The 18,087-nt window shown below is 28.5% G+C and overlaps 1 protein-coding gene across 1 annotated transcript in view; it reads right to left on the bottom strand.

Moving 5' to 3' along the window:
• plcb1 (phospholipase C beta 1) overlaps positions 1-18,087 on the bottom strand; it is a 79,653-nt gene that overhangs the window by 49,429 nt on the left and 12,137 nt on the right. The window contains exon 2 of the mRNA XM_073827514.1: positions 6,799-6,867. Coding sequence (XP_073683615.1) covers positions 6,799-6,867 — 69 coding nt within the window. The remainder of the gene's footprint in view (positions 1-6,798; positions 6,868-18,087) is intronic.

Here is an 18,087-nt window from a genome sequence, read left to right on the forward strand (position 1 = left end):
GCATAAAAAAGCAATTGCAAACAAAAGCAGCAGGATATTTTTCATGGTCTCAGCGCACTAGTGATTAAAATCTCATTTCGGTTGCATTCTTAATAAAAAAAAGTTAGTTCAACAGCTTGCAATTAGGAGTTACCTGCTACTCTGGGACCAACTAAACGCACAAGATTAGATTAGAGGAGTTTGATGACTTGCCATTAGGTAAAGAAAGGGGGGAGCAAAAAATAAATAAATAAAAACATTAAAATAAAATACAATACAATTGTATTTATATAATGTAAATTAATTAATTAAGTCTAATAAATGAACAAAAAAATCTTTATTTAGTCTTTACTGCCCAGCAACGCTGCATTTATTTGATTTAAAATACAATAAAAACAGTAATGTTGTGAAATATTATTACAATTTTAAGACAGCTGTTTTTTATGTGAATATATTGTAAAATGTAATTTATTTCTTTGATCAAAGCTGAATTTTCAGCATCATTACTGCAGTCTTCAATGTCACATGATCCTTTAGAGATCAATGTATTATCAATGTCGGAAACATTTAATTTTTAAGCAAATATATCATGTGCTTAGATATTAAATGGTAAAATTATAGACAGACAAACTAACTAATAAATAAACAAATCGCAATGAAACTACAAACATGCCTTGTTTTTTATTTATAAAAAATTTATTTTTATTTTCTATTTTTTTATTATAATAATTGTTTTTAATAATAATACATTTTTCTATTATTTTTATTTTATAAATTATTTATTTTTCTTTTCATTTTGGAATAAAACTAGTAAAGTAAATAAGTTTTAAATTAATAAAAAATGCCAATGGACCAACAAAAGGCTTCATTTTCCTCATAAAAATAGTATAAAATGTTTTTTTGTATTTTATAAATTATTTATAAAAACTTAAAAACAAATGGTAAATTCTAAATGTCACAATTATCTAACAAAAATGCCAACATTTCTTTATAAAATAATAATAATAATAATAATAATAATAATAATAATAATAACAATAATACTTTTTATCATTTGTATTTTATACATTTATTGTAAAAAATTACTATATATTAATTTATTTTAATTTGGGAATAAAACTGGTAAAATAAATGAGCTTAAAAAGTAATGCTAAAATTCCAATGGACCAACAACAAGGCTTCATTTTCTTCATAAAAAATAAATAAACAATACTATAAAATGTTTTATTTTTTTTTATTTTATAAATTACTTATAAAAACTTAATTAATGTTAAAGTCTAAACGTAAATTAATAAAATAAATAAATAAATAAATAAATAAATAAAAATTATAATTGATTTCTTGAAGAAATTATTTCATAAAGTAATTATAAAAATTACAATATATTTATTTCTTTTAATTTTGGGATAAAAATTGTAAAGTAAATTGTAATTGTAAACTTAAAAAATAATGCAAAAATGCCAATGGAGTTAATGTTTTATTTTATTTTATTTTATTTTATTTTATTTTATTTTATTTTATTTTATTTTATTTTATTTTATTTTATTTTTGAACCTGTGATAAATGCAAGTAAATGTTTTTAGCTTTTTTAAAATATATACATTTACTTACAAGATATTATCATAAACGTATTATAATTTATTAAAGTGTACTATTATTATTATTATTATTATTATTATTATTATTATTATTATTATTATTATTATTATTATTAATAATAATAATAAATCATTATATTAGAAATTCAATAATTCTATACTTTAATATATAAACACTTCAACGCTTATATACATATTATAAATACATTTTCTTATATATTTATAAATACTTTTTCCAAAATGATTATTATGATATTCACAATACTGGTTAATTTTTACAACTTTAACTAAATGATAGATAGAGACAACATTTAATATCACTCAGCCCCACTATAAGCAACCAATAATTTATCCAAAAAAGCCACTGGTGAGAGCAGACTTTACTTTGAACAGCATTTGTCCAGCAGTTGATGTGTGATGTTTTATTGTGTACTGAGTTAGTCCATCCATCATCAGTCCACGTCTCAGTCTCTTACACTCATACAGCGTTTCATTCTCAGTCTGTGGAAATGGCTTCGACCTCTACATCCAAGGGTGGATGAACGGTTTGTTGTGGCTCGTGGACGCCCTCATATAAACGCGCCGCTACAAGATTTATTCAGCTGGCTTTGACACCAGCACACTGCGTTTCCCAGAATCACTCTCAATCATCACACTGAGTCAAAGCACACTCGCTCTCAGAAGAAGATGCTTTATAACCCAGAGAGAGAGACCGCAATATTCACTCGGACCACCGCAGTACAAGAAGATGAAGAGAAATCAACAAATAACAACCCATATACACAGATGCTTTTCACCGATTTTCCTATTTTTCTATTTCAAGTAAATGTTCTTGAATATTAATGCAAAAATTACAAAAAATCCACACTGAAAACACAACTAGATGCTGGAAAATTTTCTTACATTTTGGTTGCTCATTATCAAAAAGTCTGGTGCCTTTAAATTTTTTCACTGCACTTTTTAAAACTTTTTTTGTTGAACAAGAAACTTAAAAATTAAATGGTAAAATTACAGACAGAGACAAACAAATAAACAAAAAAAACCTAAATGATACTACAAACAAGCCAAAATCATATTAATGCACTTTCTTTAGTTTTATTTTAAATTATTTATGAAACATTACAATATTTTTATTTCTTTTAATTTTGGGATTAAACTGATAAAGTAAATCAGATTAAAAATGTTTGTGGTAAAATGCCAATGGACTAACAAAAAGCTTCAGTTTCTCCATAAAAAAAATAAACTATAGTACAAAATATTACAAAAATTACAATATATTTATTTATTTTCAGTTTGAGATAAAACTGTTTCAAGTAAATGAGTTTGGAAATTAAAAATTAATAATAATATAAAATAATTTTATTTATTATTTTTATTTCACAAATTAATTACAAAAATTACAATATATTTATTCATTTTAATTTTTGGATTAAACTGATAAAGTTAATCAGCTTAAAAAATTTGTGCTAAAATGCCCATAAAAAATAATAAAAAATATTTTTTGTATTTTATAAATAATAATAATTTATAATAATATAAAATGATTTCTTTATCTAATATATATATATATATATATATATATATATATATATATATATATATTTTTTTTTTTTTTTTTTTTTTTTTGGGATAAAACTGGTAAAGTAAATGAAAATTAAAGCTAAAATGCCATTGGACTAACAAAAAGGCTTAATTTTCTTAAAAAAAAACTAAAAACAAAAAAACTAACAACTATAAAAAAAATACAATAGTAAAATATTGTACCTATTTTATAAATTCTAAAAGTCACAATGATCCAACAAAAACAGCTATTTTTTAAAAAAAAAAATAATAATATTAATTACAATACAAATTAATTATAAAAATCGCAAAATATTATTTTTGAATTATTTATTTTTTTACATTTTGAGATAAAACAACTCTCTCTGAATATAAAACCACTAGAAACCACATCTAGACCACCTAGAACGCATGCAAAAGTCAAAATATTCTGGTTTGGTTGCACGATCAGCCACTTTCACAAACCCTTGCGTTTTCCCTTCACATCCTTGTGATGCACCATCTACTTCAAAATCAATGAATCCGCAGCATAAACTCAAGGCTAAACCAGACGTGCTGTCGACATCCGCTGTGGCGTAACACATGACACGACTCTTCACAGCGTTTGGTTTGGCACCAGTGCGTTCTCTCATTTCACAGACACAAATAACGTCCGTGAGCGTCAGGAAAGAGTTCACCTGGGAGACCCGTGGCCCACGGGCTCCATATTTAGACCAGAGCGGTCCAGATATAGCGTGGGTGCAGATGTCTGTCTGCCTGTGGCCATTCCACACCAGATTGCACAGACCATTACCCTCATAGAGAGATGCTTATCACCCACAAGTGCTATTAACCTATATAGGGCCTGGGAAGCAGAGCACACTGCCGTAGTAATGGCTAAACCTCCTTTACACAAGGACATACTTATAAACGGATGCAAGCGGGTGAAGGAGAACAGATAGATTGGCGTTTCCAATGTCTCTAATGGTGACGCCCATCGTTTCCAGTGTTTTTCTCATTCCATTTAGTCCACAGGCATCTCATAAATTTCCTCAGTGAGTCATAAGACAAACCAACCAGCTCTAAGATGAATCGAAACACTAAAATATTGGATTTCTGAAGGATAAACAGACAAAGCTACACGACTGTGACCCAGGTAACAAAACATGTTTCAAATGAGAATTTAATTATTCGCGCAAGTAGATTTCATACAACAGGGTTTCTACAAATTTTTAATACCACCTTATGTATAATTTAAGACCTAAACATGTAATGGAAATACACATTATATTACATACATATATGTAATATTTAATGTGTTTAATGTAAAAAGCCATAATTGATATTTATTACTACGATATACATTGAACTTTTCATATCAGCAGACAATATTCCACACAAAAGATTTTTGGTGGTGTAAACAATTTAATCCGAAACTATTATTAGAGTTCTACACTGCAAATAAAAGTCTTAGTTTTTTGTCTTGTTTCATGTCAAAATATCAAAAAAAAAAAAAAAAATTGTAAATTAAGATGCATTTACTAGATAAGCAAAATTATGTAAGATATTTAGTCTTGTTTCCAAGGGGGGGGGATTTAATTATAAGTAGTCAATTTTGCTTAAAACAAGTAAAATTATCTGCCAGTGGGCTAAGTAAAATATTCTTAGAACAAGAGTATTTTACTTACCCCACTGGCAGATAATTTTACTTGTTTTAAGAAAAATCGGTCCCAGTCCGACCGATTAGTTCACCCCAAAACATGACAATAATTGACCATTTTCAGCAGCAATAATCAGCTACATTTGCGAGTTCCATTCGGCTCAGTGGCATTGTTTACATTCTGTGCCGCCAATTGATGGTGCGCCACGAAAACACCCTATTATGTCTAGAACTTGCAGTAAATGGCACAATCAAGTGTTTATAATAACAATACATCAACATATTATTATAACACCAGTTATGGTGTTCAGTAATGATCTTTGGTAGGCCTACACTCTTAAAAATAAAGGTGCTTTAAAAGGTTCTTAAAGCGATTTTGGTTCCACAAAGAGGCATTCAGTCAAAGGTTCTTTGAAGAACCATTTCTTTCTTACCTTTTTATAATCTGAAGAACCTTCTTTCTCCAAAAAGAAGCTTTCGTGAAACAGAAAGGTTCTTCGGATGTTAAAGGTTCTTCATGGAACCATTTAGACAAAAAGGTTCCTCTATGGCATTGTGAAGAACCTTTATTTTTAAGAGTGTACCTGACCGGAAATGAACAAACACGAATGTTGTCCAGATTCTTGCCCTGGAAATCCTGGTTCAGTTTGACCACCCACAAACGCCTTCTTTCCTCAGACAGTCTTTTGTACTCTTCTCCTTGATTTGTTATAACTTTTGGCAGTCTATATTACTCCAAATGTTTTCCAGGTCCAACCGATTAGTACAGCCCAAAACATGACAATAACTGACCATTTTCAGCAGAAATCATCAGCTAAATTTGCGAGTTCCATTCGGCTCAGTGGCATTGTTTACATTCTGTGCCGCCAAATAATGGTGCACCACGAAAACACTCTATTATATCTAGAACCTGCAGTAAACAGCACAATCAAGTGTTTATAATGACCACAATACATCAAAATAATATTATAACACCAGTTTGCAATATTAATATTTGCGCATCAAAATCAATATTTTTACAACACTAAGAAGGCTCGACACACCATGAAACTTTGCTCAAAGTATCGCCTGGGTCTTTACACATGAACTCCAGCATTGAGAACATTGTTTGTGTACACAGAGTTTACTAAAAAGAAAGCTTTTGAACAACTCACTTTCACTGTTTGAGTTTCCGCTCACGTCAAGAGGTGTCGATCTCTGAATGCAACGAGAGTAAAGATGGATAGCTCCTAAAGCATATTTCCATATAAATGCACGGCTAATTCGTTGTTTTGTCGCAAGTGAAAAACAATATTAACCTTCTAGTTGTAAAAAGAGCCTCATATAAGCCTAATATTTCGTCCTATGGAGTCCATTCGCATTCGGAGATCGACACTTCTTGACTGGCAAGACGGCTGCGAGCGGAAACCCAAACAGTGTAAGTGAGTTGTTCAAAACCTTTCTTTTTAGTAAACTCTGTGTACGCAAACAATGTTCTCAATGCTGGAGTTCATGTGTAGAGACCCAGGCGATACTTCGAGCAAAGTTTCATGGTGTGTCGAGCCTTCTTAGTGTTGTAAAAATATCGAATTTGATGCGCTCAAAGTTATGCCCCTAGTACTCCCATTCACCGGCCATTGACCACAAATCGAAATCACGGTCAATCTCAAAAGCGGCTCGTTTGTCGTAATTATGCTTTTAGATATAAGTTTGTCTCGTTTACAGTAAAAAAAAAAAAAACAGCCCAGGTTGCATTTTGGCAATAGTTATCCTTTAAATATAAAGGTGCTTTAAAAGGTTCTTCAAGTGATTTTTGTTCCACAAAGAACCAATCAGTCTTACCTTTTTAGAATCTGAAGAACCTTCTTTCGCCACAAAGAATCTTTTGTGAAACAGAAAGGTTCTTCAGATATTTAAGGTTCTTTATGGAATCTTAGACTTAAGATCCATGAGTGTGGGTGAACTCGCATTGGCTACCATATTGTTTGGGCCCAGATGTGTTTGTTTTATAATAGCAGGATGCAGTGAATACACCAGTCTTACCTTTGGTGTTTTGGTGCATTTTCCTGTTCTTGCATCTTTGATGTAGGTGATGTCCAATAGATCTGTTTCCTGAAAGGACAGAGGGAGAGGCAGATTTTATGCCACAGCTCACAAAGACAATTTCATGCTGTTGAACCGAATCAATATTATGTTAAATATCACAAAAGCCATTAAGACGTCACACGAGGAAATGTTGACAGAGAAAACACTGACGGAACATCGAGAGTAAATAATTAAACAGACATAAAACATAATGACAAATTTACACATGCAGATCTAGATCAAAGAAACAATCGAAGAAGTTTCTTTGTAAGGAAATGATGCAGGGCCAGAGCGACGCATTATTTGCGTCTGCAGTGTGTAATGGACACGCTGATAGATATGCTTTCTGACAGCTGCAGCAGAAACCAAAGCTGACGGCATTCTGCTGGCATGACTGAGCTACAACTGAGCTGGAACAAAACAAAGAGGCATTTGCTCTTTATACTCATTTATGCAACACACGGCAGTGATTGGAGGATAAAAATAGAACTTTTTTATGATGGGAAAACCTGAATGTCCTCATATGCTCCACAAACAACTTGTAACATTTGCAGCACATAGGAAGTTAATATGTGATGGTGTCCTGTAATGTGACATCACGCTCCAAAAACTAAACCACATTTGTCTAATTCCTTTCATTTCTTTCTGCATGCTGTTTAATGAGCTCATAAATAAATAATGTAGCCTAAACATAAAAACAAAACACAGAAGTAGCCTACAATATTTAAATATGAGCCATATTTAAGCAAGGCCACAAACAGTGCTATTGCGACATTTCTTTCATACAACATTTTGATAAACAAGATGTTAATATTGAGTAACCTACATGTTAGGCACAATATCACAAGATACTCTGTCTGTTTTTGTTTCATCAGTGAAAATAGTTCTAAACAAACACATAGTGTGTCTGAGAAAATCACAGTTTCGTGATAATCCAGCGAATCGGTTGAGTAAATGATTCAATGACTCACTCATAAACAGCCATTTTCATTCCTAAATGAATTAGTGCTTTTGAACAAATCGGTTGAATGAATGATTCACTGACTCCTGAATGAATCAGGGTTCTGAACGAATCACCTGAATTGCTGCCACCTAGGCAAACAGTTTCTCTGGAAAAAAGCACAGATATCAGTTATAATGTTTAAAGGAGTAGTTCACTTTCAACAAAAAATTTCAGATAATGTACTCATCCCCTTGTACCAGAAGCGTGCACGCACACCGCTGAGCGTGTAAAGGTGGCGCTATGGAGCCATTTTGCCACACCCACTTCTGCAAACCATATCAGATGTAAATTTTCACCAGGACTGATGTGTGTGCAAAGATTCATGAGTTTTCGGGCATGTTTAGGCCCTCAAAAATGCGATTCATTTTGAGAATAATAATAATAAACGGATAATAATACAATAATTTAAATATGAAAATTAAAATGACAGGTAATAATGGATTATGACAAAATTTTTACAACCCTGTCCGTCAAAATGACTGACAAAGTTAAAGTCTAACGCAACCTCTGGTACCAACAGACAGACATTTTAACTACTCTCATTTTATAAGATCTCCCACTCAACCCAGAATCACCAAAATCAATTTATTTTTGTTATTTCTGAATAATATTTGTGTTCATAGACAGTTTGGATGGGCAGCGATCCCAAGGCCCAAGGCCTCGCTGACACACTTTTGTGTGCGTGACACACTTCTGTGAACACGGGAGGACGGCAGACTCCAGGAGATTATATAAAGACAACCAAGATGTCATTTGTTCAGAGCTTTGACCTAAAACACTAACACAGGACAAGAAACAAGACTCCCTTTAATATTCACTAGGCCACGAGGTCATTCCCAACTCAACTTTGAAATTAAATCACGTGGAAATGACGCTGATGAGAAACCATGTTGAAAACAGCGGAGTAGAATTTTTTTCAGGTTGCTTTGATGAATTGAAAGATCAGAAGGACATAAGGCATTAAAATTGAAATTTTTTATAACACTTTAAATGTCTTTATCATCACTTTTGATCAATTTAAAGCATCCTTGCTTAATAAAAGTATTGATTTTTATAAGTTCTTTGTCTTTTATTATTAATAATATTAAAAATGTTTTTGGACAGCAAATCAGAATATTAGAATGATTTCTGAAGGAGTAATGGTGCTAAAAATTCTGCTTTGAAATCACAGGAATAAATTACATTTTTAAATCTATTCCAATAGAAAACAGTCATTCTAAATTGTAAAAATAGTTCAGAGCTGTACTGTTTTTGCTGTACTTTGGATCAAATAAATGCAGGCTTGGTGAGCAGAAGAGACTTCTTTAATAAACATTAAAATTGTCAAAAGCTGGTAGTGTATATGCACATTATAGTAAGGAAATTACTTGATTATTAAGGCAAAATATAATTTCTTACCTCATTTTTTTATGATTTAATTTTTTTTGGAAAGAAAAAATCATGTTAAAAATTCAGCTTTAAAATCACAGGAATAAATTCATTTTTTTTCTATTTTTAAATAGTAAACAGTCATTCTAAGTCTGAATGCTGTTCTTCTGAACTTTCAATTCATCAAAGAAACTTAAAAAATCTACTAGGCTGTTTTAAACATAATAATAATAATAATAATAATAATAATAATAATAATAATAATAATAATAATAATAACAACTGCTTTTGAAGCAGCAAATCAGAATATTAGAATGGTTTCTGAAGGAGTAATAATGCTAAAAATTCAGCTTTAAAATCACAGGAATAAATGAATTTTTATATGCACATTATAGTAATGGAATTACTTGATTATTAAGGGAAAATATAATTTCTTACCTCTTTTATTTTATTTTATTTTTAATTTTAATTAATACAATTTTTGAGAGAAAAAATCATGCTAAAAATCAGCTTTGAAATCACAGGAATAAATTACATTTTTAAATATTTTCAAATAGTAAACAGACATTCTAAGTCTGAATGCTGTTCTTCTGAACTTTCAATTCATCAAAGAAACCTAAAAAATCTACTAGGCAGTTTTAAACATAATAATAATAATAATAATAATAATAATAACTGCTTTTGGAGCAGCAAATCAGAATATTAGAATGGTTTCTGAAGGATTAATAATGCTAAAAATTCAGCTTTAAAATCACAGGAATAAATGAAATTTTTATATGCACATTATAGTAATGGAATTACTTGATTATTAAGGGAAAATATAATTTCTTACCTCTTTTATTTTATTTTTAATTTTAATTAATACAATTTTTGAGGGAAAAAATCATGCTAAAAATTCAGCTTTGAAATCAGGAATACATTACATTTTTAAATATTTTCAAATAGTAAACAGGCATTCTAAATAGTACAAATATTTCAAAATTTTACAGTTTTTTTTCTGTATTTTGGATCAAATAAATGCAGGATTGGTGAGCCAAAGAGAAATCTTACTGCTCAAAAACAGGAAGTGAAAATAATATCACAATGATACAATGCAAATGAGTGCATTTTCTGGACATGTTTACAGCCCCTGCATGCATGCAACTACATGCAATGCAACGCAGTTACTATTTTTTTGATACAGTTTCCCCATTATATGACTATGATATATTTATGCTAATTGCAAGTGCGCAGTGTGCCAAGGCTGTCTGAATAATGAAAGCATCTCTCAGTCAGCCCGGTTCATCTATGAAAATCCGCGTTCTGGTGGCGGGAGCTTCACCAGCGCCATGGCAACAGGGGATGGAGGTGGTCTGTGACGGGGAGTTGGGCGAAAGCAATCTGAAGACAGGCACCAGGCACCCTTGAAATCAGCTTGCAGAAGACGTCGCCAGCGAGCGCAGGCTCCTGCTTGTGCGCGCGCTGAAAATCCATTGAGACTACATGATCAAATATCTGTTAGTTCAGCAGAGCAAACCGCACTCTATTGACGCTCCATCCACAGAAACTCACAAAGCTGCTACAATATTCAATAATGGAGCCGCTTGTAAGTGACTGTCATGATTTGCTCGACTCTCGCTGGCGACAATCTGGCCTGCAGTGCTGCTAAATATAGAAACGCATGTATTGATTCAAATACAAGCTGGCTTTGCATAACAATACATGATGCTATTATATTACAACTGGCCAGAGGCGCCTGTCCTGGAATTCTGTGCTGATTTTATGGACGGGAAAAACTGTCGGGTTTGCTTTCATTGCTTTCATTGATTGGCAAGATTGTCATCTTGTTTTGTAAATCTCACAAAATCTCTCCAGAACAGAGTCTAAGCCATATTTCATCCCAAAAAGAAAGACGTTTTTTTGAGAAATTATATTTTGTATTAAAAATTAATTCTATAATTCTATAATGATAATAAATAATAATTTTGATATTATATACATTTTTATTAATTTATAATTTTTTGTAATTTCTTTCCAAAGTAAGAAATTATATTTTGCCTTAAAAATCAAGTAATTTCATTCCTATAATGTGCATATGCACTACCAGTCAAAGGTTTTTGAACAGTAAGATTTTAATGTTTTTTAAAGTCTTTTCTGCTCACCAAGCCTGCATGTATTTGATCCAAAGTATGTAAAAAATGTTAAAATATTTTTACTATTTAGAATGACTGTTTACTATTTGAATATGTTTAAAAATGTAATTTATTCCTGTGATTTCAAAGCAGAATTTTTAGCATTGTTAGTCAGTCACATGATCACTCAGAAATCATTCTAATATTCTGATTTGCTGCACAAAAAACATTTCTTCTTATTATTATCACGTTGAAAACAGCTGAGAATTTTTTCAGGTTTGTTTGATGAATAGAAACATTTATCTGAAATTGCAATCTTTTTTTACATTACAAATGTCTTTATCATCACTTTTGACCAATTTGAAGCATCCGTGCTAAACAAAAGTATAACTTTTTGTAATTTATTTCCAAAAAAAATATATAATAATAATAATAAAATAATATAATAAAATAATAAATGAGGTAAGAAATTATATTTTGCATTAAAAATCAAGTAATTTCATTCCTATAATGTGCATACAGTATAGTCAAAAGTTTTGAACATTAAGACTTCAGTGTTTTTTAAAGAAGTCTCTTCTGCTCACCAAGCCTGCATTTATTTGATCTAAAATACAGAAAAAAACCAGTAAAATTCTGAAATAATTTTATTCTTTAAAATAACTGTTTTCTATTTGATTACATTTTAAAATGTAATTTATTCCTGTGATTTCAAAGCTGAATTTTTAACATCATTACTCCAGTCACATGACCCTCCAGTAATCATTCTGATATTCTGATTTGCTGCTCAAAAACAGTTGTTATTATGTTGAAAACAGCTACATATTTTTTTTTTAGGTTTCTTTGATGAATAGAAAGTTTAGAAGAACAGCATTTATCTAAAAATAGAAATCTTTTGTAACATTATAAATGTCTTTATCATCACTTTTGATCAATTTAAAGCATCCTTGCTTAATAAAAGTATTGATTTTTGTCATTTCTTTCCAAATAAAAAAAAAATAAAAAAAACAAAAATAAAAAAAAACAAAAATAAAATAAAATAAATGAGGTAAGAAATTACATTTTGCCTTAAAAATCGAGTAATTTTTAATTCCTATAATGTGCATATACACTACAGTCAAAAGTTTTTGAACAGTAAGACTTCAGTGTTTTTTAAAGAAGTCTCTTCTGCTCACCAAGCCTGCATTTATTTGATCCAAAATACAGAAAAAAAAAGTAAAATTCTGAAATATTTTTACTATTTAAAATAACTGTTTTCTATTTGAATATATTTTAAAAAGTAATTTATTTCTGTGATCAAAGATGAATTTTTAGCATCATTACTCCAGTCACATGCTCCTTCAGAAATCATTCTAAAATTCTCATCTGCTGCTCAAAATTTTTTTATTATTAATTATTATTATTATTATTATTATTATTATTAATATTATTATGTCGAAAACAATATTATTGATTTTTTTAGGTTTCTTTGATGAATAGAAAGTTTAGAAGAACAGTATTTATCTGGAATAGAAATCTTCAGTGATTATTTTTTGCAATTAAACAAAGGTTTTTATTATCACTGTTGATCAATTTAAAGTATTCAAGTATTTATAATAAAATGTTTTTGAGCAGCAAATCAGAATATTAGGATGATTTCTGGAGGATCATGTGAGACTGAAGACTGGAGTAATGGTGCTAAAAATTCAGCTTTTAAATCACAGGAATAAATTACATTTTTAAATATATTCACATAGAAAGCAGCTATTTTAAATAGTAAAAATATTTCAGAATTTTTGCTGTACTTTGAATCAAATTAATGCAGGCTTGATGAGCAGAAGAGACTTCTTTAAACATGGAAAATCTTGACTGGTAATGTACATAAAAAATGTTAGATATTCTGAGGGGAATGTGACCTGGAAGTGCTTTTGTTTGAGCCAGTATCAATATCTATGTGCACAGACACTGAATCCAATAGTTAAATGTAATTTAGGCGTCCTGTGATCTCTCCAGAGTCCGTCACAATTAGCAACGTTTTATTCAATACCATCTGGTCTCTGAAGATTGAGTCACTCGGATGAATATTATTGTGATGTTACTCACTGCTGCTTTCACAAACTGACATGAGAAATGACATGCTAAAGTTTTGCTGGAATACTCGACTGAATCATAATTGATTCTCTTATATAAAAGGGCAAGAGCAGAGCCTGTGATATGCTGCCAAATACACCATTCGACTCGTATGACCTCACTTCCTGTTGAGTTCACACTCGGAGATGTGAAGATGAACGAAAACAAGTCCAGATCACATTTTAAAAACAAAATAAATCAATAAATATATTAGAAAAATTCTAAATAAATCAGAAGAATTAGATACAGCAGAAAAAAAACTGTATTGACTTTAACTAAAATTAAAAGGACAACGGAAAATATAAAAAATAAAAACTGATTTAAAATATTAATAAAATCTATAATAGTATCTCAATAATTCTCAGAGATGCAAAGATAAACAAAAGCATGTCCATGGTACATTTGAACCTAAATAAAAAAACAACAATATGAATAAATTAGAAAGATAATAAATAAACAAATAAATTAATTCATTCATTCATTAGAAAAATAGTACAAAAACCTGTATCGACATAGATAAAAAAAAATACAAGATTATCAAAACTTTAATTAAAATCAAAATAACAAATAATAAAATATATAATAGTAGCTCAATAATTCTCAGAGAAGTGAAGATGAACAAAAAAATGTGCAGGTCACATTTGACCTTAAATAACAATAATAATAAAAAAACAATAATATGAATAAAAAATTAGAAAGATAATAAATAAATTAATGAATTAATAAAAATAAAAAAAATAAATCAGAAAAATTAAATAAGAGTAGAAAAAAACTGTATCGACATAACTGTAAACTTTAACTAAAATAAATAAAAAAAAATAACAAAGAAAAATATAAAAATAAAAATTGATTTATAATATTAATAAAATCTATAATAGTATCTCAATCATTCTCAGAGATGTGAAGATGAACAACAAAATGTCCAAGTCACAAAAAAAAATAATAATTTGAATAAATAAATTAGAAAGATAATAAATAAATAAATTAGAAAAATAAAAAATAAATCAGTAATTAAATAAAGAAAATTAGACAAATAAATCAATCAATAAATGAAGTCAACTTGGACTGAAATGCTAAAAATTAAAATGACAAAAGAAAAATATAAAAATAAAACCTGATATAAAATATTATTTAAAATGTATAATAGTATCTCAATAATTCTCAGAGAGAAAATAAACAAAAAAATGTCCAGGTCACATTTGACCTAAAATAAAAAGCAAATAAATTAGAAAAATAAATAAATAAATTAGAAAAAATAAATCAGAAAATAAATAAATAAATTAGAAAAATAATCAATAAATCAGAAAAATAAATAAATATATTTTAAAATGATATACAGTAGAAAATACTATATAAACATAGATGTGAAAAAAGTGTATTAAAACTTTAAATTTAAAATAACAGGAAAATATGAATTGAAAATATAATTTGATTCAAAATATTAATGAAATATATAATATGATATATATAATAGTATCTTAAAAGACCTCAGAGATGTGAAGATGAACAAAAACAGGTTCAGGCCACATTTGGCTTTAAATAAAAATAAAAAATACAATAAAATAAATGAATTAGAAAGATAAATAATAATTGATTTATTAGATACAGTAGACAGACAGAAAGACTTCACATAATAATAAATAAAAACTAAATGTAAATAGATATAAAAAAAGAAAAACAACAAAATTATTAAAACGAACTATAATTAAAATGACAATGGAAAATCTAAAAATAAATAGATGTGAACTAATCAATTCAAATACTTAAAAATGTTTATAAAAACTGTAATAGTATCTCAATGATACTAAAATGACACCATTTACAAAAAATAATTGCTATTATTTGTGAAATTTAGCAATTTGTGAGAGAAAATGGCCTTAAAGTGAATTTAATTTCAGTTTAGGTCATGAAAAAAAAAAGAAAAAAAAAAGAGTCTTTAAATAACATTCAAGACCAAGAACAAGCATTATGAAAGTGAATAGGCTCAGTTACCTGTCTATAACTTCAAAAGAGGTGAACTAATATGAACAATGGACAAACGCCAAGTATTTTCTAACATTCTTTCATTCAAAATCAATGTCATGGCAGGTGAGTGCTTCATTTTCTAGTTTCATCAGCATTTAAACCACACTTTTTCCATTATGAGATACGATTGTGCTTTCTGCCGCTTTCGGAAGCAGAATGAACTGATGTTATCTTTCCAAACATGCTTGTGATTCTTGCAGTTCTGCGTGCTTTTAATACAACATGAAGTCCTGTTTACACCAAACTCCAGATCATTTCAACACAATTACTATTGAGCACAATCTATTAGATGCTGTTCATCAGGTACGTCAGTCAAGATCAACACTGAGCTTTATTTTCATGTTTAGAATATTAATGCCAACACAGAAAATGAAGGACAGATTGGAGCAGTTCAAATGGGAAAATCCTCCATAGTTGGATGAAAACAGCTGATTTAAAGTGGGACATCTCTATGAGCCAGACTCTGAGGCTATGTGAGAGCATTTGGCTGTCGGTGCTCCATCTGGACAAAAGACTCAACCTCATTCCCTCCGGACAGACTTTGGAAAGTGACACCACACTAGATCAAATCAGCTGTTTGCTTCTGATGGGATGCACAGTATATTTATAATGTCTTCTTGTAATGCTCAGGACATTTAAGCTTAACACTGAAGTGTTAAAATACTTTTAATGTCACTGGCAGGTTAGTTTCCCACTAAGAAAAATACTCACAGATCAGTGTTGTTATCATTAACTACGACTAAAAACACTAAAAACATTTTTATAAATAAAACCAATAAAAGCCCATTTTTTATATCATATGGCAGAATAAAACCCAGAAAAGTAAAAAAAAAAAAAAAAAAAAATATATATATATATATATATATCCAAAGTTATCATGAACTAAAATTAAAAACACTAAAAACATTTGTTGTTAAAATAAATTACATTTGAAATTCAATAAATTAAAAAACAATACATTTAATATTAATTTATAATGCTTATTTATAAATTAATAAAATAAAATTGAATTGAATAGAAAAAAACTGAATAGACAATAAAAACAATTAAAAACGCTACTTGAAATAAAATAAATTGTAACTGAAATAAAACAGAAAAATTAGAAAAATATTAGATAAATAAATAAATAAATAAATAAATAAATAAATAAATTAGATACAGTAGACCGAAAGAAAGACTTGAAATACTTGAATAATAAATAAAAAACTATATCGAAATATATGTGACCCTGGACCACAAAACCAGTCTTAAGTCGCTGGGGTATATTTGTTGCAATAGCCAAAAATACATTGCATGGGTCAAAATTTTAGATTTTTCTTTTATGCCAAAAATCATTAAGAAATTAAGTAAAGTTCATGTTCCATGAAGATTTTTTGTAAAATTCCTACTGTAAACATATCAAAATGTAATTTTTGATTAGTAATATGCATTGTTAAGAACCTAATTTGGACAACTTTAAAGGTGATTTTCTCAGTCTTTTTGATTTTTTTGCATCCTCAGATTTCTGATTTCAAATAGATGTATCTCAGCCAAATATTATCCTATCCTAACAAACCATACATCAATAGAAAGCTTATTTATCGACCTTTCATATGATGTATAAATCTCAGTTTTGTTAAATTTAACCTTATGACTGGTTTTGTGGTCCAGGGTCACATATATAAAAAAGGAAAACAACAAAATTAAAACTTTAACTTAAATTAAAATGACAATGAGAAATATAAAAAACAAAATAAATGAATAAATGAATTAGAAAAATAAATAGAGTAATTTCAAAATTATTAGAGAAATAAATTAATTAATTCATTGGATAAAGTAGACAGAAAAATAGACTTGAAATACATAAATAAAAAAAACTATATTGAAATAGATATAAAATAGAAAAACACAACAGACAATTATTAAAACTAACTAAAATTAAAATTACAATGGGAAATATACAAATAAAATAAATGAATTAGAAAGACAAAAAAACTAAACAAAAAAAATACAAATAATTAATAAAATAACTATACAGACTAATAAAATGACAAAAAGAAACAACGACTACTCAAAAAAAATGTAAATATAAGCAAAAGCTAATAGTTTATACTAAAATAACAGTGGCTCAGGACAAACAGACAGAATAAAACCCATAAAAGTTAAAATTAAATAAATACAAAAAATTAAGTTACTTGGGATAAAATAAATGGTAACTGAAATAAAATATATTTCCAAATGATCATGAACTAAAACTAAAAACACTAAAAACATTTTTGTTAAAATAAATTAAAGCTTAAATTCAATAAATAAATAAAAATAATACATTTAATGTTAATTCATCATGCTTATTTATAAATGAATTGAATAAAATAGAAAATTAATTTAGTGCTTTAGTGTAAGTTCTAAATTAAGAAATAAAAAATAAACTTGAAATAAAATAAACAGTAGCTGAAATGAAATATAAATATCTAAAATAAAATATTTTTCATTTTCATTTAGTTTAGCTTGATGTACTAAAATATGAAATAATAAAAATGAACTAAAAAAATCATATAATGCTTATTTATAAATTAATTAAAATAGAATATTAATTAAGTACTTTAGTGTAAGTTCTAAATGAAGAAATAAAAAATTTGTAAAAACTAAATAGAT

The sequence above is a fragment of the Garra rufa genome, chromosome 21, assembly GCF_049309525.1.
Source record: "Garra rufa chromosome 21, GarRuf1.0, whole genome shotgun sequence".
In the NCBI taxonomy this organism is placed as follows: domain Eukaryota; kingdom Metazoa; phylum Chordata; class Actinopteri; order Cypriniformes; family Cyprinidae; genus Garra; species Garra rufa.